Below are 26,819 nucleotides of genomic sequence, written 5' to 3'. Positions count from 1 at the left end.
GGTAACTTCCTGAAGAAGTTATTATATCAAGGTTACTTCAGTTTTACCTTTTTGCTCTTTCAGTCTTCCATACCTGTGTAACCAATCATACATTAAATTCCCTCTGATGAAATACCCTTGTGTGGTTTCATTTTCTTGATAATGGACGTCCCAGGAAACAGGATTCAGGAATTAGCTCGATTATGTCCTTGACCTTCAATGCACTGCTGAGCTCCTTGCCAATGGAAAATGGGATACTACTGATCTAAGCCATGTATTAGCATAATGATTAATTAAATTATCACTTGTAGTCAATTATGATCACATGCCTATTGAAACAAGTGCCTAAAGGGACCAAACAGCTGTTTGACTTGACCATTATGGTGATAATGATGACAACAAGGACTATGGGCTAGCTGCTTCTGATTCTAATGGAGAACTTACAAAAGAAAATGACGCACTTAGGGTTTTTAACTTTCAGTTCAATCCAGGATAAGAAAGCTACAGAGCTTTTGGGGCCAGCCTGGTGACATAGCAGTTAAGTTAGCGTGCTCCACTTCAGTGGCCTGGGGTTCACCAGTTTGGATCCCGGGCACGGACCCACGCACAGCTTATCAAGCCATTCTGTGGCAGGCGTCCCACATATAAAATAGAGAAAGATGGGCACAGATGTTAGCTGAGGGCCAATCCTCCTCAGCAAAAGGAGGAGGACTAGCAACAGATGTTAGCTCAGGGCTAATTCTTCTCAAATAAAGGAAGGAAGGGAGGGAGGGAGGAAGGGAGGGAGGGAGGGAGGGAGGGAGGAAGGAAGGAAGGGATGGAGGGAGGAAGAGAAAGAAAGCTACAGAGCTTTTGAAGTGGCCCTTTAAAAAGAGTTTCTTATTTTTGTAACCACAGGTATTATCCTGCTAAGAATTAGACCCAAAATTTAATTTTGCAGCTTGCAGAATTACAATTTTTGAAGTCTCTTTTGTGAAAGTTAAGACACTGTCTTGCTGAGAGTGGGACCTAAGGTGCAGAAGAAGGATACCTAAGTGGACTCAAATGAAGATTAAAATCTTGAACACCTGGAGTCTCTCTCCGAGCTTCTTTCATAAGCAGAAACAGCTCCTCCCCCCGGACTGAGAAGGTCAGCCTCCTCTTGCTGGAAGACTTAATACTCTCACCTGAGACAATTACCTTGAAAGGGAATGCTTATTCTCAAAACCTGCCCCCAACACTCCTTATTGTCTCCAAAATCAGATCTAGGTATGCTCCAAGAAGACACGTACAATGTCTTAACTGAGAGAAGATAGTTTATATACAAAACTAATTATAAGATTTTGATAAATTATATCAGCAAAAACCTAGGGAATAGGTATGGAAATAAACTTGAAGTGAGTTTAACCTAAAGAGGTTGGATAGAGCCAAATATAACATGTTTGCTTAAGCAGCTATAAGTACCTCTAATCATTTGCTTTTGACTGAATGAAACTTAAGTCCCAAAGGAGTCTACATTTAACAAGGATGAAATCCCTGAACTTTCCTGGCAAAACATAGAAGAAATCCATGTGCTGAGAAAAACAGGTATGCTCGAGTGGATTTACCACATACAACCTGAGTATACACACCTCCTCCTACTACAGCATCCATGAGGCCCCAGGGGACACTGCACTAAAGCACTGAGAAATATAGTAGTAAAAGAATCTGCATTCTTGAAAAACTCTGCAGTGGCTATCTTCCATGAGTTAGGAATGACATGGGGAGATGTCACCACTGAAAAAGACTCCCTAATGGACATGATGAGATCCCAGAGTACAGAAGTCAAAAGGCAGAATTTAACAAGAAAAAAATGGGAGCAATTATGTTAATGAACAGCCTGGACAAAAAGTGGCAATCAGAAGATTTCGATCTGCAGAGATCTTTAATAGTGCTTAATTGAACATGGTATTTCTAAGGAAAAAAATTAAAAGTCAGTTGACTAAAATATTACTTCATCTATAAACAGTAGAAATCCTAGACCTGGCAGCCTAAATCCTGACTTCCATAACCACAATGCAGAGTCACAGCCACACCAAGTTTCCAAACACAAGTTGATTCACAGACATAAAGTCCCTAGTCCCCTCAAAGACAATGCAACAGAGCCACATGTATATATTGTAAATTCTCCTCTAAGACTTCCCCTAAGAGACCTGTAGCCATTTACTAGAGCATTTTTGTATTGATAAAAGGAAAATATTTGGATCTTTAGGGGATTACTAGATGCTAACTCTAAAGTTATACTAATTCCTGGGGATATAAAAGTGGAAGACTACAGTGGTAGATGAAGTTTTCACCCAAATCCACTCACACTAGGTTCAAAGAATCTGTCAACCTACCCTGCAGTTTTCCCCCCAGATCCTGAATATACAATTGGGAGAAACACACTCAGTAACAGGTATACATTCCATATTGGCTTCCTGATCCATAGAGTTAGGGTTATTACATAGAAAGGGACAATAGAAAGCAATTGATCTTGCACATAGTTTTTTTTTAATTTGTAAGCACCACAACAAGGATTTTGCTTTCACACAGTAGGGTCAACAATATACCTTCAATGTCTTTTCCTGAAGATTATGTCAACTCTTCTGCTCTCTGTCATAATAATCTAGTCTGGAGAAATCTTGATCACCTAAACATTTCACAAAACAACATTACTGATGACAAGGTACACTAGTCCTTAAGAGCAAAAGTCTTAAGTACTTGGATGCTTTGGTAAGACACATGCACGCTAGAGATTAGACGATATGCACCACAAAAATGCAGGCACCTGTCACTTTGGCAAATTTTCTGACTACTGGGGACCAGTAGTCAGAAGCATGTCACAGCAAAAGGTCAGTTGCTGTTATCTTGCACTTCCCATCAATACATAAGAGATAACCAAGCTAACTGAGGAAGAAAAAGTCAGACTGGGAAAGTAAAAAATGATTATGTATAACATGCTGGCACCAACCAAAAATAGACTGCTGAAACATTACAGCCCTAATCAAAGACATACCTGAAAGACAGTAGTGAAAGAAAAGCCTCTCAGTGGGGAGAACTTAAGGTTGTACCACAGGTTGACTACTTCATTTAGAAGGAGAGCCTGAGGTACAAATCTACATTGAAGCATGGGCAATAGTTAATGGGTTGGCCAGCTGATCAGGACTTGGAAAGAATAAAAGGAAAACTGGATGACAGAGAAGTCTAGGGAAGAGATATGGAAATGAATCTTTCTGAATGGACACAAAATGGGGACATATGTGTTTCCAAGGTGAATGCTGCCTATAGGCTATCCACTGAACAAAAAGGCTCTCAACGTGGATAAGATGACATTGTTCTGTTGATGTCAGTCAGCTTTCTTCCCCTGCTACTCCAGAGCTACTCAGTGCAGTAATGGACAATGTGTCCACACCAATAGGGAAGGGGGTTAGGCATAGGCACAACAACATCAATTTCCCCTCATCAAGTCTGAATCTGGCTAGGGAAACTACTGAGTGCCTAAACTGGAAACAACAGAGTCTACTACTGAGCCTCCAATATGGCACCATTCCTCGGGAATCTGGTAAGGGACAGCTTCTATTATGAAGAGGGCAATGATCTGTTCTCACTTAAAAAGACACTTTTTTGGATATGATATTGACTTCCCTGACAGCAGTCCTTCCTCCAGCACCATCATTGATGGATTTAGGGAATGCCTTATTGATCTATGGCTTCCCACACAACACTGGTTCTAACCAAGAAACTCATTTCACAGCAAAAGAAGTACAGCACTGGCATCATTTGTGTATACTACTACCCAGAAACAGTTAGCATGACAGAACAGTGGAATGGCCTGCTGAAGACAGTTAGGCACAGGTTGGAAGACAACACCCTCAAAGCTTGGAGATCCACCTTAAAGGATGTGGTATATGCTTTATATCAGTGACCAAAACACAGTGATACTTCATATATTGCAAGAAAACACAGGTATGGGAATAAGTGGTGGTAGTGGTTCCTCTTATTACGCCTAATAACTTATTGAATTTTTGCTTCCTGCAATTTTTGGATCTGGTGGTTCAGAGATCATAGGTCCCAGAGATGTAATGTTTCCACAATCTGTCCACTGAATTAGAACTTGAGAATGCCACTCAGTCATTTTGTATTCCTCATGCTACTGAATCAACTAGCAAAGGTGGAGGTACTAACTGAAGTGACTGGTCCTGATTACCAAGGAAAAAATTGGGTTTCTGCTACACAATGGATTATTTTCTGGGGCATGTCCAATAATAAGGTTAATGGAAAACTACAACCAATAAAAAAAAAAAGGGCAGGTCCACTGAGGATTCCAACTCTTACAGAATGAACGTTTGAGATATCCCAAGAGGTAAAGAACCTTGACTATCTGAAGCACTGGCAGAGGGAATATAGAATAAATAGTGGAAGAAACAGGTAAATATCAACCATGGCCTTATGACCAGTAACAGAAACAAGCACTGCAGCAGTACACATGTGCATGCACAGACAAAAAATTTTCTTTTTCAATTTGCACACTGATCCTATCAACATTACCCTAGCAATGACATCACTGTAACAATGGCACCCACTTTGTTTCAGCACCACCCTTTAGTGCAAGCTTCTAGCTTCTTTTGATACTTCAAAACAAGTCTCTGCCTTCTGTCAGAGGTACCAGTATCAGCTGAGAGGACTTCTTTCTCATATGTCTGGGGCCATGTTCCTCTTGAGAATCAAACTTGTGTTAACCTAAACCTCTCCCAACCTCTCCCTTTTTTCCTCTAGTATTAGGAGTGACTGTGCTTTTCGGTGGTCAGCAGGGGGTTCTCCTGAGCAGGCTGGTCCTGAAGCAGGCCTCCTGAAATGGGGTGCCTTGGACCTGGTCCACACAGTCCAGGCTCTGCCCATCCTTCTCAGAGGATGCTGCTGCTATAAGTCTGCTCACCCCCTAGGCTCCCTCGTGCCCTTCCACCTGGGACTGGTGGTCCAGCTGTTTCCTGCAGTCATTATATCTGGATTTTACTCTCAACATGCTCCACATCTGTGTCTCTGATTCCCTATATGAAATTTCCTGTCTTCAAAATTCTTAGCGTGCTTTTTTTTTCTTTTCTTAACTCTAACACTAGGAGACAGTTTAACACTTCTAATCAGAGCAAGCTTTTTGGTATGCCTGTCAGCCACAAAGAAAATTTTTTTTAAAGTTATCACTTGAAAATTTTCTTATTGGCTATAATTACTCTATTTCAGGATCAATAAAAAACAACGAAATTACATTACAGTTTTTCACAAGCATCCCAAAAAAATTAGACGAAGAGAGACTACCAGTTGATGAATGGTCCTATCAGTTCTGACTAACGTTCAATGACATCCAAAGACTGCAAAGGCATCCAGTATTGTTAACCAAAAAAACTATTTTTAAGATTTTTCATCTATGAAGACTGCCATCATATAATATGACCTTATCACTATTTTTTTCTAGTTAATCAATAATTCAACAACAGAAAAAGACACTGATTGGGAAGGGAAACTCTATGGAGAAATCTACTTTAGTTCTATACAGGAGTGTTTTTATCCTTACTCAACTTTCCTTTACAAACCACACAGGTCCTTGGAAGGCAGTGAACAAAGCAAAGTAAACAAACTCTGCACTTGTTTATTTCAATTTTTAAACGTCCATCCCATGGTAAAATCTTTAGGTTAAAAAAACAACACGTGTTTTAAAGATAAATTTATCTTTAGAAAAAAGCAGATATTTAATATGGGCATCACAGAAGACAATAAATAAAAACTAATCAGGCAAAATGGCTATCTTCTAAATCAGAAAACCAGCATTTATACATTCTGAAAGCATAATGGTCAAGGTTTGAAAACAAGCTTTGTCTTCTCTAGGTTTCCTCAATGAATTAAACAATGGACAAAGAAACATATAGTACATCTGTCTGGGTCATAAAATAAATGTCTGATAAATACCACCCCTTAGTCAACGACTAAAGTTATACTATTAATTCATAAAATTTTTAGAAAACATAGAATCTGCTCTCTACTGATACAAGCAATTCATTAACATTTCTTTCTAACAATAACTATCTCCAAAAATAATTTTTAAAAAGGCTCTGGACAATATGCTGAATAAATAAAATATTATACTAAGATACAGTAAAAATACATGCACACACTAGATGTTTATGACTGAATGAATGGTTTACGTTTATGACTGCATAAGTTACACAGTTTATAAATATGTTGTATTAGCAATATATTGTCTAGTGAAATAAGGTTTGGAGGATGAGGCAGAGGACTTGCTTATACGCCTGACTCCATCAACATCATGCTGTATAATCTGAGCCAAGTCACTTCAGGCCTTATTCTTTCTACCTGTAAAATGAGGGATAATAATATCTACCTCTACTCACTTACAACTAAAATAATAACTGTAAAAACAAAACTGTGGGAGAAGGAGGTTATATACACATATTAAATTTCACCTCCTTTATCTAAAGAAAAAAGTATTAAAACAAAAGTTGTGACATGCCTGGCTTACTGACCTTGAAGAGAACAGAGTGGTATAAAAGAAAGAGCATGACTTTCAAAACGAGACAAACCAGACTCCACCACCTACTACACTTGTGACCTTGGGCGAGTCTATGTAAACTCTCTAATGTGGAGTTTCCTCATCTATGAAATATGAACATTTATCTCTTAAGGGTTGTAATGAGTTTTGAGTAAGGAAAAATATGTCAACTACCCAGCATAGTGCCTTACACCTTAAAAAAATGTTAGTTTCTTTGCCTTGAACTTAGTGGGTGTATTTAAAACTATATTCTTACTTTTGAAGTCATGCAAAAATCTGATTTCAAGAAAAGCTAAAACGCAAAGGGATTGGGCTCTTCTCATTCCAAAAATGATTCATATTTTTAAAAGATTCTTTTTGGCAACTCTTTTCTCTGTTAAGGTATAAACTGACAAATTGAGAGTCAGTTGAATTCACAGACTGTATTCAACTTTACTACAGAAACCAAACACAAAACGAACATCCTTTTAACTGCCTACATACACAATTCCTAGTATTGTCTTCCACTTTCAGTGTTAAGCCTACAAGAAAGTACAAAAAGGGGGTCGGCCCTGTGGCCAAGTGGTTAAGTTCGTGCTCTCTGCTTCGGCCACCCAGGGTTTCGCGTGTTCAGATCCTGGGCACGGACATGGCACTGCTCATCAGGCCATACTGAGGCGGCATCCCACATGCCACAACTAGAAGGACTCACAACTAAAAATATACAACTATGTACTGGGGGGCTTTGGGGAGAAAAAGGAAAAATAAAATATTTAAAAAAAAAAAAAAGAAGAAAGTACAAAAAGCCCTCTTTCATTTTCCTCTGGTCAGTAGACAAAAGAGGAGTTTTCAGTTATGTCAAATCCACAGTGCTTTCAAAGCTAAACACCAAAGTGAGGAAGGAAAACGACTGAAGACTATTACTAGATACAACTGACTTTCTTCTGTAGATATATTATTCATTTCTTTAACTTAAGCAAATAAAATAAACCAAAACCCATTCTGATCAAGGATAAACCCAAACTATTAAAGTAACCTTATGAGAAATCAATTCAGTGCTGAATTTCTAGTTATAAAATGTATTAAGCAAAAAGTATCATCTGTGACAGGAGAGATGGGATGTTTCCAAGGATGAGAGAATTTCTAGAATTCACTCAGAGCACATACTATTAATTGTAAGATATATCCAATATGTACTCAGAACCTAGCAGCTGAATCCACAAGGGTTTAGCGAGCAAAAATTTTGGCACAAAAAGTGGAATAACATTTACTCAAGAATAAAACTGGAGCCATATTTAGCAGTCTAAAACTTTTTAAACCAAGAAAAAAATGATCATGAAGGAAGCTCCTGTAATCATCTGGTTTGCTTTCTAGACAAGGGTAGCAATAGAATTGAACGCTTTTGAATGAAAAAAACAAACACCACCACAAAAATTTGGTACAGACTCTGGAAATCAGCCACACTTACTCTGAATGAAACTCTTGCTGACAGTTTAGAAAAAAGGGTGGAGAATAGGTCTGTTTATCATTGCTTTCACCTAAAAACTGTTAATCATTAAGGATGGTACAGGTACCAAATAAAATTTTGCTTCCTTTCTAAATATACACAGTTTCCTATAAAGTACAGCACATTTTGCAATTTTTTATGTTTTTGCAACAGTAATTTTTCTTCCTCTCCAAAACAACCTCATTCTTAGTCTGCTGTTTCTGTTTGTTTCATCCGCACTTAGCAGATCATGCTTCAGTGACTTAGAAATCTCAGCCACCAAAATTCAAGCCAAAATTTGAATTGAGAGGGGAGGGGGGAAAAGTCAAGTAACTAAACTACAGTTGGAAGGACAAATAGTTTTACCTCCTATGACTTTACAGTGTGCTCTTTTAATCCCGAACCAGTGTCCAATTTTAAGGACAGAAAAGTTATAAATTTATTTTTAATTTAAGGAATTATTTTTTAACTATCGTAGCTCTCTTGGCACCATCTTCCAATTTTACCTTCTGGCAATGACACAAAACCACAAAGACCATTCCACATGTTAACATTGGATTCTTCAGGTAAAATAGTTTCGTGCTCTGGGAAGTTTCAATATAAGGACTTACTCAAATTTGCCAAGTTATCATATACTTAATTTAAAAAACAAGAGGGAGGGAAAAAAAGAATGTAGTCAGGTTGGAGATAAAGTCTGGATAGTTAGATTATAATCATGCTCTCGGGCTACTGAGCCACGTCTCATTTTCTCACTACTAACAGTTTAAAGATTCGGTTCCTTCTATCTTATGAATTAAAAGACGACGGTAAAAAGCTTTCTTAAAATAAAACCACCTTTAAAAATGGTAGCACCCAATCTGAAATAACACTATACAGTTAAAAGTTGGATGGAGACTATAAGACATTAATATAATTAACATGTCTGAAAGAACAGTAACTATATTAATGAACTTATAGACCAAAGATCAAATGCTCTATCAAAAATTAAAAGAAAAAATTAATAACTGTCTTTTTTTTGCTTTGCTAAATCCCCATCTTACCATTAAGCACTTTATAACATACCTTTGTAGAATGCCATTTTCCTGGGGTATTACACCATTGATAGCTGCCTGCAAACAAAAAAACAGAGATGATCATTTAAAGTAACAGAAAACTGCTGGGGGGAGGCAGGGACGAGGACACCGTAAAGGGTAATAAGTATACTTTGAAAATTTAAACATAATACTAATTGTTTTCTTAATGATACAAAATATTTTCTATTAAACGTTTCTCTACTACCTATAATAAAACTGTATTTTAGAAAATTTTAAAAACATGCATTTGGCATATAATATTTCCCAAATCTTGAGTCATAAAAAGTAATTTAATTCTGCAGTCTTCATTCAAGCAAAACACCCACAAAACCAATGCTTAAGGATGTCAGAATAAGTAAAATCAGTACCTTAAAGTAAACTTTTTAACATTATTTCCTTCCTCACATTGAGAGGAGTAAGATAGAAAATCACAAATGAAAAACTCCAATAAGAATTAAAAACTAGTTCAGGAATTAAATTCCTTCTTTCATGTTATAATCATTACTCTTAATGAAAAGAACATTGAGAAGGAAAAAATGTAGGGGCAAAAGGTCTTTGATAAACACAGCACCATGATTATATCAGGTTACAAAAGGAGGCAGGAGCATCACAGGGGAAGTTTCCTGATACAAAACATTCCTGAAATTGAACTTTACGTTAACAAGTCACCATTTACTCAGAACATAGCAACGTGTGACATCATATGCTCATTTTTGAAGACTACTAAGCAAGCAGGCTATTACATCCTGGATTGTGAGCAGTTCACTGCAGGGTAATAATGAAGATTCTCTAGAGGAAAAAAACGACCTTTTCAACTTTGCCCCTGCATCACAACAACTTCTTACCTCCCCTTCCCCATCAATGTCCACAACAAAAGGAAAAAGGAAAAAAAAAGCTAACACTTCCATGTTTTATCAGTTGCCTGCAAATCAATTGCCAAAAGGAGTTTGTGTATTTTGTGAAACATTAACTTGAATATTTGCCAGAGGTGGGTCAAGTTTACAATGTTAGACTGTTGAACGGAAATAAAGTAGAATGTAAGATGCTTGCTATGAATTTTGAGAGTTGTAATGTTCCACTGGCAAAACAAAAAAACAAAGAAATCCACAGATTAATATAGACAGTGGATACCATAGAACCCTGACAACTCTGGAGGCTCATAAATCCTTTGAGTCAAGGAAATGCTAAAATCAGTTTTCAAAGCCACAAATTCAATGGAAGCATCTCTGCCTAGTGCCAGGTCAACTACCCCTTTTGTGTTGACAGGAATGGTTCCACATACAAATATCTCCTTTGCTAAAAAACAGAAAATGGTATGAGAATGTTCTGTGATGTTGGAAAAGAAACAAAATACCAGAGTTTGGAAAGATTTTGTTCAAATTTTCACTAGGGAATGCCAAGGTATAACGGAAAGAACACTAAAGATTTATAAAGTCCCAAGTTTGAATCTAGACTCTCCCATTTACTAATCTGATCCTTAATATATTCTGTATTCATTCAACCTCCTCGAGCCTCAGTTTCCTCATCTGTATAACGACCTAGTACTATATTTCAGCCAAAATGGCCTGCCTTTTTGTTCCTCAAAGGCATCAAGTTCTTCTATTTCCTAGGGCCTTTGGAGATACTCTGTTTGGAATGCCCTTTCCCCATTCTTTGTATGGCCAAATCTTAATCATCATAATTGGTTTCTGTGAGATACACTTTTTCAAAAAACTCTTCTCTGATCAATCCCCCATCTAAGTAGGTTTGCTCTCACAAAGAACCCTATACTTTTCCTTCAAAGCATCTGATAATTACTTATTGGGTGATTACTTGGTTTATGTCTGCCTTGCTCACTAGACTGTAGGCTCCATCATGGAAAAGACAATATCAATTTTGTTCACCACTTGATCCCCATTGCCAAGCGCAGTGTCAGTACATAAAAGGCACTCAATAACTATTTGTTAAGTGAATGATGCTAGAGGAGTACAAAGAAAAGCCACATATTCAAGACTTCACTAAGGTTCAGAGAAAGCTTCCCGGATGAAATAATGTCCCAACTATGACTAAAGGATAAGTGAAAAGTAGCAAGACAGGAGAGGGGACAATACTATGCAGAAGGAACAGTCACACATCTCTACCTTCAACCCTTTTCCTCTTCCAAGATCTCACATCATTTTAAACAATATATTTGTTTTGGGGTAGGAAGATAATCCCTGACCTCAACATTATATACATAAACTTTGCACATAAATAAGTAAAATGTAATCCAGAATGAAGGTACAGTAAAAGTATAATTTGCTAAAGGAATACAGAACAGGGAGAGAATTTTTGTCTGTGAGGATTAAGGAAAGTTTCAGAAAAGAGATAGCATTTAATCTGGACACCAAACAATCGGTAGATATAGAAGCAAAAGAAAATCTCAGATGAGTTCAATTTTGAACATGTTAACTTTGAGGTGATAGTAGGATATTACTTGTTCACTTAACAAATATGTATTACTTGCCAACTATGTACCAAGCTCTGTGCTAGGCAACGGAGATATACCGATGGACATAACACAGCTTGCCTTCTTGCAGGGACAAAAATATATTCAACAATTAATTTTACTATGAGAAGTTCAGGTAATATCCAAATGGAGAAAAAATGTAATTTAAAAAATCAGAGCTACGTTAAGTGAAGCAACATCTGTTTAAAGGCAAATAAATGAAGCCCCAAAATATTTTCATTCTCTCCCTAAGTTTTCTTCTTTGACAAAGAGAAGCGGGACAAAAATAGAATCTTGGGGAATTCACATGTGTAAGAAAAAGAGAAGAGAAACAAAAACAAAACAACAAAAATGGACGTGCTAGGAGGCAAAAGGTCAGGAATGTGTCATAGAGGGAGCAAAGAAGGGACTACAAGGAGGGATTAGATAAAATGGAAAAATGAAAATAGTCTAATATATGAGGCTGAGAAGAGATTATTAAAAATATGTGAAAACAATTTTAGTAAGAGCTAGATTTAAAAAGCTCAGAAATACATGTGAAATAAGAAGGTAAGTATAATTGACTCTTGAAACAGCGTGAAAAGTATAAAGATAGGAACTGCAAGGAGAAGAACAGCTGGAATAAGTTTTTGCTTGCTTTTTCTTTTTTTAAGAATAGTGATTTCTTGAGCTTAAACAGAATTCATCGGAAAGGGAAACAATAAAGACTCAAGACACAAAGGGTAAAACTAAAAGTTTGGTTCAACAAACTTACCAAATGCCTATTCATTGCCAGGTTCTAAGCTAGACTTTGAGGATGCCTGGTACCTGATCTAGGACTCAGGAGAGCACAGACAGAGGGGATACCTCTAGAAAAAAGATGGATAAAAACCTGGATTATACAGTAGAAATGATACTAAATACTTAGAGGAACCACATATCATTTGCTAAATGCTAATTATCCCATTGCTAATTTTTTTTTTGCTAGGAAGATATTATATCTCTCATTCCATAAAGAGGAAAATGATGATAGGGACTGATTGAATATTTGGCCAAAGTAACAGAGAACAAAGACAATATTTCTATTTCTGTGACCGATTCAAACCACTACAGTGGATATTAATCAGACTGCAGTGTATTTTAAGAAAAGTATCTTGCCTTGACCAAGTTTACAGAAGTTTGAAAATCCACTCTGGTATAATTATTATTGCTTTCATACTAATTATGTCCATGACATTTTTAATGGACAGTCATTCGTCACTTAACAGTGAGGATACGATCTGAGAAATGCATCATTAGGTGATGTCATCATTGTGTGAACATCATACAATGCACTTGCACAAACCTAGATGGTATAGCCTACTACACACCTAGGCTATATGGTACTAATCTTATGGGACCACCATCGTATATACAGTCCATCATTGACTGAAAGGTCGTTATGTGGCACGTGTCTCCAGTTAATATACTACAATGAGAATCTACCTTCTAAGTTCTCTTTAGCAAAATTTGATATGAACAATACTCTGGAATGTCATTTCCCAGAATCCACTTGAAGACACGTGAGGTAGATTTAAAGCATAGTGAAAGCCAAGGTCAGAGGTGGCCATAGGAGAGTAAGAATATTCTTATCTTCAGCCTTAACAGAAGACGAAAATGACCAGACTCATGGTGGGCTTTAGACCTTTTGGTAAAGGGAAATGGAAAAAATTCCTGTAGATCTCCTTAAAACATCAGATATGAATGGAAACCAAGCCACTGGTAAATTGGTGCATTATAAAACTGCAGTAGCTTATACAAATCATCTCCTACACATATAGCAAATCTCGGCTTTGGTCTTTTAATTTTTTTTTAATGAATGACCCCTAAAGAAAATGCCAAAGAGATTTCTTGAGAAGGCAGGAGATGAGACAGGGATGTACAGACAGCATCCAAACGCCTTAATGATAACTTCTGAGTGAAGGAGTTGTAGTAACAAAAAAGGAAGCTAACAGTATATAGTTCTTACCAGGTGCCACACATTCTCTAAGTGATTATGTATGTTAACTCATTTAATTCTCAGACTGCCCCCATTTTACAGATGAGGATAATAAGAAAACATAATAGAAAACTGTAACAACATTGGGGAGGCAAAAGATGAAAGAAAAAGACTGATAAATTGGATTTCAAAATTTTAAATGTCTGCTCTTTAAAAGATACCATTAAGAAAATGAAAAGGTAAGTCACGAACTGGGAAAAGCACTAGCAACACATATATCTGAGAAACGACTTGTATTCAGAATACATAAAGAATTCTTCTAACTTAACAATAAGTCAATAAGAAAACAGCAAAAGATTTGAAGAGACACTTCTGAAAAGAAAATGTATGAATGGCCAATAAGCAGATAAAAAGATGTTCAAATTAAACAGTCACCAGAGAAATGCAAATTAAAACCATGATAAGATACATACCTATTAAAATGGCTAAAATCAATTCAGATGATACAAGTTTTGGCAATAATGTCGAGTAACAGGAAGTCTCATACATTACACAATCATTTTCAAAATTGTTTGGTTAGTTTTGTATAAAAGTGAACATATAACCTAGCAATGCTATTCTTAAGTATTTATCTAAAAGAAATGAAAACATATGCCCAAAACAAAGAATTGTATACTAATTCTCACAGCAGCTTTATTCATAATACCCAATAACCAGAAGCAACTCAAATGCCCAAGAGGCAAATGTTTCTTGGGGTATACCACACTGTCTGGGTATAACAGAATACTTCTTAGCAATAAAAAGGAACAGACTACAGATACATTCAACTACATAAGTGCATCTCGAAAATATTACAATAGAGGAATGAAGTCAGACACATAGGAGAAAATAGCATATGATTTCATGTATATGAAACTCTAGAAAAGACTAATTTAATCTCCAAACAGGGCAGATCAAGGGTTGCTTGGAGTGAGCGGGGAATGATAGGGAAGGGACAACAGGGAAATTTAGGGATGATGACTGTGCTGGTGGACGTTACAGAGTGCATACATCTGTCAAAACTCATCAAAGCATACACTTAAAATGGGTTCATTTAACCTTCAATAGTTACTTTCTTTTTTTTAGAAAGATTAGCCTTGAGCTAACATCCGCCACCAATCCTTCTCTTTTTGCTGAGGAAGAGTGGCCCTGAGCTAATGTCTGTGCCCACCTTCCTCTATTTTATACATGGGACACCTGGCACAGCATGGTTTGATAAGCGGGGCACAGGTCCGCACCTGGAATCCAAACGGGCGAACCCCGGGCTGCCGTAGCAAAGCACGTGAACTTAACTGCTACATCACTGGGCTGGCCCCCAATAAAGTTAATTTTTAAAAAGAGGACCACAAAGAAATCTACTTCAAAAACAGTAAAATGGCTGGAATTAAAAAGACTAACACCACCAACTGATGGTGAGGATTTGGAGGACTGGGACTCTCATACATTGCTCATAGGAATGTAAAATGGTACAACTACTTTAGAAACAGTTTGAGAGTTATATATACAGTTAAACGCTTACCATACAATCCCACAATTTCACTCTTAGGAATCTAACCAAGAGAAATAAAAACATACGTTCACCAGAGACGAGCACACAACTATTCATAGCAGCTTTATTCATAATACCAAAACAATAATCTAACCAAAGTGTCCATCAGTCTATGAACAGACATACAGATTGTGGCATATTCACATAAACAAACGTTATTCAATAATAAAAATGAACTTCTGATACATGCAACAATATGGATAAATCTCATATACATTACGTTGAGTGAACAATGGCAAACACAAAAGAGTGCATACTGTATGACTCCCTTTATACGAAGTTATAGAACAGACAAAACTACTAAAGTGTGGTAATAAAAACCAGATTAGTAGTTGCCTGGAGCAGGATTGGGGGTTACTGACTGGAAAAGAGAACAAATTTCCTAACATGATGGAAATCTTGATGGGAGGGAGGTGGATACAAAATGTATACATTCATGAAAACTCATAGAGCTGTATATACTTAAAATCAGTATAAGTATGTAAATTAGTCATTGACAAAGTTGATTTAACAAAAGAATATTAAAACTTTACTTTAATTCAGTTTCATAGAATGCTAGAAAAATGCAATCTCAGATGCACACATTGCCCAATTAGCTATTATTATGACCCATCTGTGGTGTATACCTGCCTATCATCCCTTCCCTCTTTTCTTTTGATACAGATCCTGTGTTTCCTTTGGAGAATTACTCTTGCCTCATCCCATGTGGTGGTGGAAATGTGTTAATCATGATGACTCAACTTAGGCCAATCAGATTCTACTTGGAATATGGATCTTGAATGAGTGACTGATTGAAGCTGTGTCCTTCTGACAACAGCGCTCAAGAGGCAGGCTCATGATGAGTTTCTGATGGAGCAACACTGTTTACTGATCTTCCTAAGACTTGGTTGGTCAAGTTTTCCTTCAACTGTGTGAGCTTCTCAGCATCCTTTCAATAAATCCTGCTTCCCATCCACTCCAAAATTCCACTTTGTATTCAAAGAATAATAAAGAGAGATTAGATGAGGTCACATGATAAACAATATAATACACATTAAGTTACTAACAGACCACTATTTTTCCAGGCTTCAACAATTATATCATACCATTATCATTAGCTTTATTCTTATTAGCAGCCTTCTTAGCTGATCTCCAAATTACTGATTGCAGTAATTAATGAAACTACATACTAAGTATATTTCAAATATAAGAACTTATGAACAAGCAGAAAAAGAAAACCTATCAAATTTTAAAATTTATGAAAATAAAAGTGATAAATACATTTTCATTATATATACAATCACACATATATTATTAGCAGACAATCAGAATTACCAATTTAGGCAACTCTGCATATTCCACATGTTTGGAAAGACTGTGAACTAGGATAATAATTACTATTGCAATATGAGCTTGGTTTTGTCCATTATCCATTTTTTTCTATCTCTTGAAAATATTTAAAGTATAAAAAATTACTTTCTAAATTAGTGTACTCTTGTTCAACTTGAAGTTATGACTCTATGGTTTGTCAGATTTCAAATATTTTCAAAATACCTAAATAAGTATTGGACCCACAAAGTTTTGGTATTTTAGCATTCACAATTCTGATCTTGCTATCAAGCGAATTCTTCCAACAAACCCAGACTTTCTCTCCTCCGTTCATACTGATGCTTTATACAGAATAACCTTTCTCCTTTCCACCAACCCAAATTCATTCACTCTTTTATTCAATGAGCACCTCATATGATCAAGGCAGCGTTTTAGGCACTGGAAGGAATACAAGATGACAAGACATGTTCCTCCCAGAACAAGCGGTTACAGAAATAATTGCAATGTAATGTGAGAAACAATATGCCATCACAAAGGAAGGCATGCCTATTGTTGCTTAACGGAACTCAAGACCCAGATTTGAATCATTTTCTTCAAGAAAATTTAACTGACTCATACCACCTATTACTTAATGATTTTTCCATTGTGTTTTACGTACATAGCACTCATTCATTTTATTCGTTCATTTGAATATTTCATTAATTCATTCCACCATTAACCCATCTGATAATTACTAACCTGGAACTATTCTGAGTACTGAGGAAACAACGGCTGTGAACAAAACAGAATCATTCTCTCATGTTTTTGCCTTGAGTAGGATCACTGAGAAGTTCTGACAGAGTCCATCATTGTACAGCTATGAGTTGCGGGATTTTCCCCTTTGACCTTGTATGAGGAAAAAAAATCACTTTCTCCTGTGTGTCTGCTCTACTCTCAATACTCTACTACAACACCACTTCATTTCTGTGTCTGCTCTACTCTCAATACTCTACTACAACACTACTTCATTTCTGACACCAGATCTGAGGGTTTTCCATACATCAATCAATTCTATGACACCAACTAGGTGCCCTACAATTTAACTCAATTCTGACACTATCTACCTGGAGATAGCATCAGATCCAACAAGTTAAGGGCTCAATCCCACAAGACTACTCCTACTGCAGATACTAACAAGAAGTCCAGGTTGTTATCTGTGCTTGTGACCAACCAGCTTTAAGTTGGAGGTTCCCACGACCCTCTCCTCGATTCCACTAATTTGGTAGAGCTGCTCACAGAACTCAGGAAAACATTTTACTTACTAGATTACCAGCTTCTTATAAAAGGATATAACTCAGGAACAGCCAGATGGAAGAGATGCATAGGGTCAGGTATGTGGGAAGGGACACAGAGCTTCCATGCTCTCTCCAGGCATACCAGCCTCCCCATATCTCCAGGTGTTCACCAACCCAGAAGCTCCCCAAATCCTACCATTAGGATTTTTATGGAAGCTTCATTACATAAGCATGATCAATCATTAACTCAGTCTCCAGTCCCTCTCCCCTTCCCAGAGGAAGGGGATGGGACTGAAAGTTCCAGACTTCTAATCAAGGTTCTGTCTTTCTGGTGACCAGCCCCCATCATGAAGCTAGCCAGGAACCCAAGAGTCTCCTCATTAGAACAAAAGACACTCCTATCACCTGGGGAATTCCAAGGAATTTAGGAGAGCTGTGTCAGGAACCAGGGTCAAAGACCAAATATTAGAACAAATGACACTACTAGTGCTCTTATCACTTAGGAAATTACAAGGGTTTTAGAAGCTCTGTGCCAGGAATTGGGGGCAGAGACCAATATATATATTTTCTATTATTTCACAGACCTCATTAGTATTATGTTAATCAAGTGAGCTATGAGAAAAGGGTCTATTTGGGGTTGAAAATTTTCCTAGCTATGGATGTGAGAGGCCAACGAAACAAGAGTAGTAGATTTAAGTGTCCACACTAAATTGGAGAGTTCCAAAGAAAGACTATGAGATTATGGTTGGAAGTCAATGAGGCCTCAAAAAGATGCTTAACACCATTTTCTCCTCTTTCCTTCTGGGCAGAAAGGAAAATCATCTTTCATAAATAATTATTTAGTTTTCCATTAAGTATCTGTAACAGATTATTTCCAACATCTACTATATTTAAATTCTCCTAAATTTTCCTTCAAATTCCTACTTTTCAAATATTTTAATCACTATGATACCCGCCTCTAAACTTTCATCAAGTACTCTACTGTATGACTCCGAAGCTGATGAGTCTTTCCTCCATTCTTGTGGACTTCAATAGAGGAATATATTTAAGATACTATGAAGGCAAACCAGTGCAAGTAATTTGAAAGTCAGGAGAACAGCTGGGAAGAAGAGATGATATCTAAACCAAGTGTTAAAGCAGGGCTCTTCTAGGTAAAAGAGACTTGAGTGAGAGAATTCAGGGAGAGATTTTTTTTTTTAAGTGCAAAAGTATGAATCTACTTAATCTATCCAGGAAACTGAAAGTAGTTCTGTGTGGCTTCAGCAAAGGTTTGAGTCAGGAAGCAGTGAGAGGCTGGTTGGAAAGGTAAGCAAGAGTTAGATTATGAGAGCCAGTATAAAGGCATTAAAAGTTTTACTTAACCTGAAGATAATGGAGAAGCAACTACTGCATCTCAAAGTTGCCCTTTAGGAAGATCATTTGGGCAGGGTTGCTAGTTAAGAATTGAAAAAGAGGAAATTGCTGAGAATGATGCCCAGGCTTCTGGCTTGAGTGACGGAGTAGACTGCTCCTGCTCCAGTCTTCCCAATCACCAAAAATGCAAGCAATTCTTATGATTCTGTTGTTCAAGTCAAAAACTGTGTAGTCATCCTCAATTCTTTTCTTTCTCACACCTTTATTCTATCTCCAAAATGTAGAATCTGACCGACTTTCTCTGCTACCACCCTGATCTAAAGCACCATCTTTCCTCTGGATTAGTATTTCAACGACCTCCAAACTGATCCCCAGTCCCCCTGCTTGCATCATTGCCCCACCACACTTACTGCCTATTCACACAGCAGCCAGTATGTCAGTAAGTCAAATAAAACCCTTTTCCCACTCAAAATACTCTGATGATATTAGAAAGGCATTAAAGTCCTTATTCTGACCTTAAATAATCAAGTGATGTCAACATCATGGCAGAGTAAACTTTCGCAGGACTCTCTCCCCTCCAACATACAATGAAAAGGGAAATACATACTCCAACAGAGGACATCCTAACACAACACAAAAAATGTCAGAGACACACACAGCCATAGGATGGAGGGTGGAGAGTTTGTAGCACCACTCAGAGGAGCTAGAACATGGTAAGAGAGAACTTCACTCCCTCCCCTAAAAACTGCAAACCACAACTACAGGAGGCTCGAAGAGGGAAGGAATGGGGGAGCGGATGTTCATTCGCAGGAACACCAAGGACCTCCAAGGGCCCATACGGCCTAGAGGGAAGACCTCTACCTGGGCAAGAGCTTTCGTGGGGGGTGACCTCATCAAGCCAACACCCCAGGAAAGCAGGTAGCGAGAGCAGAGTGAGAAAGACTAGAGTGCACGCAGGAGAAAGCGCCCCATCCCTGACCTGGCCCCCCACTCCCACTGCCTGGGATCTCGGCTGAAGGCAGAGGGCTCAGAAGATGCTGGTCTTGACCCCCCACCAAGTGGCAATAGGTAGTAACTGCAACTAAATAATATCAGGACGCGTAGGAACTGAACCACCTCCTCTAGCAATATCAAACACTATATCAAATCTCCAGGCCAGAGAGACAGCAACAAGTACCCAGAATTCAGCCCTGAGGACACAGAAATATGTAATCTAAATGAAAATGAATTCGAAACAGCTATCATCAAAAAACTCAACAAGATAGAACAGAATGTAGAGAAACAATTCAACGAGTTCAGGAGCTACTTCACAAAAGAGATTGCAACTATAAAGAAGAATCAATCTGAAATATTAGAAATAAAAGACATAATGGAAGAGATAAAACAAAATATGGATTCCCTGAATGCTCGAGTGGACATCATAGAGGAGCATATCAGCATAACTGAAGACAGACATTTTGAAAGGCTCCAGACAGAGGAGGAGGGAGAACTAAGACTAAAAATAAATGAAGAAAATCTCCGAGAAATATCCAACTCAACTAGGAAATGCAACATAAGAATTATAGGTATTCCAGAAGGAAAGAGGAGGAGAATGAAGCAGAAAGCGTGTTCAAATAAATAATAGCAGAGAACTTCCCAAAGCTAGGGAAAGAGAGGGAAATCCATGTGGAAGAGCCTTCTAGATCTCCTAGATATGTCAATGTAAAAAGACCTACTGCAAGGCATACAGTGGTAAAACTGACAAAAAATGAATGACAAAGAAAGAATATTAAGGGCAGCAAGGGAGAAGAAAATAACCCTCAAAGGAACTCCTATCAGGCTTTCAGTGGATTTCTCTGTAGAAACCATACAGGGTAGGAGAGAATGGAATGACATATTCAAATCTTTAAAGGACAAAAATTTACAGCCAAGAAAACTCTTATGCAGCAAAAATATCCTTCAGATATGATGGACAAATAAAAACTTTCCCAGACAAACAAAAGCTAAGGGAGTTTGTAGCCACAAGACACCCCCCCCCCCCACAAGGAATCCTCAAGAAGGCCTTCATACCTGAAAGAAAAAGGGGGCGGGGGGAGAAAGGGGTTATAAAGCATGGAGTAAGGAGATAAACAGGTAGACAGAGTTAGAATAGAAGAGCAAATACTCAAGTATAGCATTAAAGATAACAGGGAAGGAAAACACCAAAAACAAAGATAATCTTGTCAGTTTAAACACAAACTCATAACGCAAGATGGAATAAGATGTGAGAAAAACAACTTAGGAGGGGAGGAGGAAAAGGACTGAATCGGCTTAGACTAAGGACATAAGAGGCCATCAGAAACAGGACTATCTTATACACGAGATTCTGAATACTAACCTCATGGTAACCACTAAACGAAAAAGCAGAACAGAGACACAAATAATAAATAAGAAGAAAACAAAGAAACACATCATAAAATACAACATAATTATATGGGTAGACCAAAACACACAGGACAAGAAACAAAGGAAATGCAGGGAAACCAGAAAACGAGTGATAAAATGACAGCATTAAGCCCTCATATACCAATAATCACCCTAAACTTAAATAGATTGAATTCTCCAATAAAAAGACACAGAGTGGCAAGATGGATTAAAGAATAAGACCCAAGAATATGCTGCCTCCAGGAAACACAGCTCAGCTCCAATGACAAACACAGGCTCAGACCAAAGGGATGGAAGACGATACTCCAAGCTAATGGCAAACAAAAGAAAACAGGTGTTGCAATACTTACATCAGACAAAGTAGACTTCAAGATAAGGCAGGTAAAGAGAGTCAAAGAGGGGCAGTATATAATGATCAAAGGGACACCCCATCAAGAAGAAATAACGCTTATAAATATCTATGCACCCAACACAGGAGCACCAAAGTTCATAAAGCAATTATTAACAAACTAAAAGAAGACATTAATAATAACGCAATAATAGTAGGGGATCTCAACACTCCACTCACATCAATGGATATATCATCCAGACACAAAATCAATAAGGAAGCAGTGGAATTAAATGAAAAGCTAAACCAGACGGACTTAGACATACACAGAACACTCAATCCAAAAACAACAGAATATACATTATTCTCAAGTGCACACAGCACATTCTCAAGGATAGCGATATGCTGTGAAAGAAGGGAAGCCTCAATAAATTTAAGAAGACTAAAATAATAACAAGCATCTTTTCTGATCACAATGCTATAAATCTAGAAATTAATTACAAGAAAAAAGCTGAGAAAGGGACAAAGATGTGGAGACTCAACAACATGCTATTGAACAACCAATGGATCATTGAAGAAATTAAAGGAGAAATCAAAAAATATCTGGAGAAAAATGAAATGAAAACATACCATACCAACTCAATGGGATGCAGCAAAAGCTGTATTAAGAGGGAAATTCATTGCAATACAGGCACACCTTAACAAACAAGAAAAATCCCAAATAAGCAATCTCAAATTACAACTAACTGAATTAGAAAAAGAACAAACAAAGCCCAAAGTCAGCAGAAGGAGAGAAATAATAAAAATCAGAACAGAAATAAATGCTACTGAAACAAAAAAAGGCACTAGAAAGTATCAATGAAACAAAGAGCTTGTTCTTTGAGAAGATAAATAAAATTGACAAACCCCTGGCCAGACTTACAATGACAAAAAGAGAGACAGCTCAGATAAACAAAATTAGAAATGAAAGAAGAGAAATAACAACGGACACCACAGAAATAGAACGGATTAGAAGAGAATACTATGAAACATTATATGCCAACAGAATGGATAAATTCTTAGACTTTTACAACCTCCCTAAGCTGAAACAAGAAGAAACAGACAATGTGAATAGACCAATCACAAGGAAAGAGATTGAAAGAGTAATCAAAAGCATCCCCAAGAATAAAACCCCAGGACCAAATGGCTTCCCTGGGGAATTCTACCAAACTTTCAGAAAGGATTTAATACTTATCCTTCTCAAGCTATTCCAAAAAATTAGAGAAGATGGAAAACTTCCTAACACATTCATACCAAAGACTGACAAGCAAAACACAAAAAAGGAAAACTACAGACCAGTATTGCTGATGAACACAGATGCAAAAAGCCTCAACAAAATTTTGGCAACCCAAATTCAGCAATACACCAAAAGGATCATACATCATGATCAAGTGGGATTTATACCAGGGACACAGGGATGGTTCAACATCTGCAAATTAATCAACGTGATACACTACATCAACAAATTGAGGAATAAAAACCACATGATCATCTCAATAGATGCAGAGAAAGCATTGAACAAGATCCAACAGCCATTTATGATAAAAACTCTTAACAAAATGGGGATAGAAGGAAATTACCTCAACATAATAAAGGCCATATATGACAAACCCACAGCCAACATCATACTCAATGGGCAAAAACTGAACACCATCCCTCTGAGAACAGGAACAAGACAAGGATGCCCACTATCACCACTCTTATTCAACAGAGTAGTGGAGGTTTTGGCCAGAGCAATTAGGCAAGAGAAAGAAATAAAAGGAATCCAAATAGGGAGTGAAAAAGTGAAACTCTCACTGTTTGCAGATGACATGATCTTATATATAGAAAATCCCAAAGAATCCATCGGAAAACTAATAGAAATAATTAACAACTATGGTAAAGTTGAAGGGTAGAAAATCAACTTACAAAAATCAGTTGCTTTTCTATACTCTAATAACAAACTCACAGAAAGGGAACTCAAGAATATAATTCCATTTACAATCACAACTAAAAGAATATAGTACCTAGGAATAAATTTAACCCAGGAGGTGAAGGACTTATACAATGAAAATTATGAGACATTACTGAAACAAATTGATAATGACATAAAGAGATGGAAATAGATTCCATGCACACGGATTAGAAGAATAAACATAGTTAAAATCTCCATACTACCCAAAGCAATCTACAGGTTCAACACAATCCCAGTTAGAATCCCAATGACATTCTTCATGGAAGTAGAACAAAGAATCCTAAAATTTCATATGGGGCAATCAAAGACCCCCAATTGCTAAGGCAATCCTGAGAAAAAAGAACAAAGCTGGAGGCCTCACAATCCCTGACTTCAAAATGTACTACAAAGCCACAGTGATCAAAACAGCATGATACTGGTACAAAACCAGGCACACAGATCAATGGAACAGAACTGAAAGCCCAGAAATAAAAGTGCCCATTACAGATAGCTAATCTTTGACAAAGGTGCCAAGAACATACAGTGGAGAAAAGATAGGCTCTTCAATAAATGGTGTTGGGAAAACTGGACAGCCATGTGCAAAAGAATGAAAGTGGACCATTATCTCACGCCATACAAAAAAATAAACTCAAAATAAATCAAAGGCTTGAAGATAAGTACTGAAACCATAAAACTCCTGGAAGATAATATAGGTAGTACACTCTTTGACACAGAACTTAAAAGGATCTTTTCGAATACCATGTCTTCTCAGACAAGGGAAACAAAAGAAAAAATAAACAAGTGGGAATTCATCAGACTAAAGAGCTTCTGCAAGGCAAAAGAAACTAGGATCAAAACAAAAAGACAACCCACCAATTGGGAGAAAATATTTGCAGATCATATATCTGACAAGGAGTTTTGCCTCCATAATATATAAGGAACTCACACAACTGAACAATAAATAAAAACAAACAGCCCAATCAAAAAAGGGGCAGAGGAGATGAACACACATTTTTCCAAAGAAGATATACAGATGCCCAATAAGCATGAAAAGATGTTCAACATCACTAATCATCAGGGAAATGCAAATCAAAACCACACTAAGATACCACCTTATGCTGGTTAAAATGGCTATAATCACTAAGACTAAAAATAACAAATGTTGGAGAGGGTGTGGAGAGATGGGAACCCTCATACACTGCTGGTAGGAATGCAAACTGGTACAGCCACTATGGAAAACAGTACAGAGATTCCTCAAAAAACTAAAAATAGAACTACCATATGACCCAGCTATCCCACCACCAGGTATCTACCCCAACAACTTGAAATCAACAATCCAAAGTAACATATGCACCCCTATGTTCCTTGCAGTACTATTCATAATAGCCAAGACATGGAAACAATCCAAGTGCCCATCAACTGATGATTGGATAAAGATGTGGTATACATATATACACAGTGGAGTACTACTCAGCTGTAAAAGAAAAACCAAATTCATCCCATTTCCAACAACATAGAAGGATCTGGAGGGAATTACGCTAAGAGAAATAAGCCAGACTGAGAAAGACAAACATCAGATGATTTCACTCATATGTGGAATATGAACAAATACATGAACAAAGAAAACAGTTCACTGGTTACCAGGGGAAGGGGATTGTGGGATGGGCATAGGGGGTGAAAGGGAGCACTTATGTGGTGACAGTCAAGAAATAATGTACAACTGAAATCTCACATTGACATAAACTATGATGAACTCAATAAAAAAAAATAATAGTAATCTACATATTCTGGCTCGGGCTGTCTCTCTGACATCATCCTCTTTCACTAACCCCGAGTTCACTTACTCCAGTTGCTCTGGTTTCCTCACCATTTCTTGAATAAGCCAAGCACGCTCCCACAATAAATCCCTTATACTTATTCTTCCCTCTGCCTAGAAGCTCTTCCTTTACATATCCACATACCTCACTTACTTCAGTCAGGTTTCTACTCAAAGGTCATGTCAGAGAGGCCGCCCTTAACCATCTCATCTAAAAAAGAAATCCTTCTAGCCAAGACACTCTACCTAACAAATTATGTATTTATTTGTCTCCTTGTTTATCTGTCTTCCCTCACTAGAGTGTAAGCTCCAAATGACTTTATTTTGTTCACTTACGTGTCCTCAACACCAACAACAGCACCTGGTAAGTAGGTGGTGAGTTAACATACATTGAATACATGAATGAATAAATGAATGAATGCTATAAACCCAAGAAATGAGCAAAGGAACAAGCTGTTGAGGATAGGGAGATTCGAGGCTTTCAATTTTAGGCGTGTTGATTTTACAGTACACATGAGACAGTCACATAGAGATGTCCACCAGATTGTTAAGAATCTAAGGTGTATGAGCTGGAGAAACTCATTTTGGAGTCATGAGTCATCCACTTTAAAAGCATCTGGAAAAAAACAGAACTACCAAATGATCCAGCAATCTCAGTTCTGGATATATAGCCAAAATAATTGAAAGCAAGGTCTCAAAAAGATACATGTACATCCATGTTCCTAACAGCACCATTCACAACAACCAAGAGGTAGAAACAACCGAAATGCCCATCCATGGTAATGGATAAAGAAAATGCGGTGTATACATACACAATGGAATACACAATGGAATATTTAGCCTTAAAAAGGAAGGAAATACTTTCACAGGTTACAACATGGATAAGTCTCAATGACATTATGCTAAGTGAAACAAGTCAGTCAAAAAATGACAAATACTATATGATTCCACTTATATGAGGTACCTAGAGTAGTCAAATTCATGGAAACAGAAAGTAGAATGGTGGTTACCAGGAGCTAGGGGAAGGAGAAAAAAAGGGGAGTTGTAGTTCAATGGGTATAGAATTTTGGTTTTGCAGGATGAAAAAGTTCTGGAGCTCTGTTTCACAACAATGAGAATATATTTAAGACTATTGAACTGTATACCTAAAAATGGTTAAGATGGTCTATATTTTATGTGTTTTCCAACACAATTTTTTTTTTAAGTATTTGCAAAAATCTTAGGAGTGGATTAAGTTTTACCCGAAATGAGGGGTAGTGTGAACCAAAAAAAGG

The 26,819-nt window shown here is 37.3% G+C and overlaps 1 protein-coding gene across 5 annotated transcripts in view; it reads right to left on the bottom strand.

Moving 5' to 3' along the window:
- The window catches only part of FAF1 (Fas associated factor 1), a 472,685-nt gene that overhangs the window by 315,431 nt on the left and 130,435 nt on the right, over positions 1–26,819 (bottom strand). For 4 of the 5 annotated variants that reach the window (XM_044770763.2, XM_044770762.2, XM_044770761.2 and 1 more), the window contains one exon: positions 9,069–9,115. In XM_044770763.2, coding sequence (XP_044626698.1) covers positions 9,069–9,115 — 47 coding nt within the window. Of the gene's footprint in view, positions 1–9,068; positions 9,116–12,300; positions 12,395–26,819 lie in introns of all 5 variants that reach the window. The other variant, XM_070509958.1, reaches the window with a different exon arrangement.

Source organism: Equus asinus, chromosome 5 (genome assembly GCF_041296235.1).
Source record: "Equus asinus isolate D_3611 breed Donkey chromosome 5, EquAss-T2T_v2, whole genome shotgun sequence".
NCBI lineage: Eukaryota > Metazoa > Chordata > Mammalia > Perissodactyla > Equidae > Equus > Equus asinus.
The sequence above is the reverse complement of the archived record's forward strand: the minus strand, read 5'-3'. Positions and strand labels throughout refer to the sequence as shown.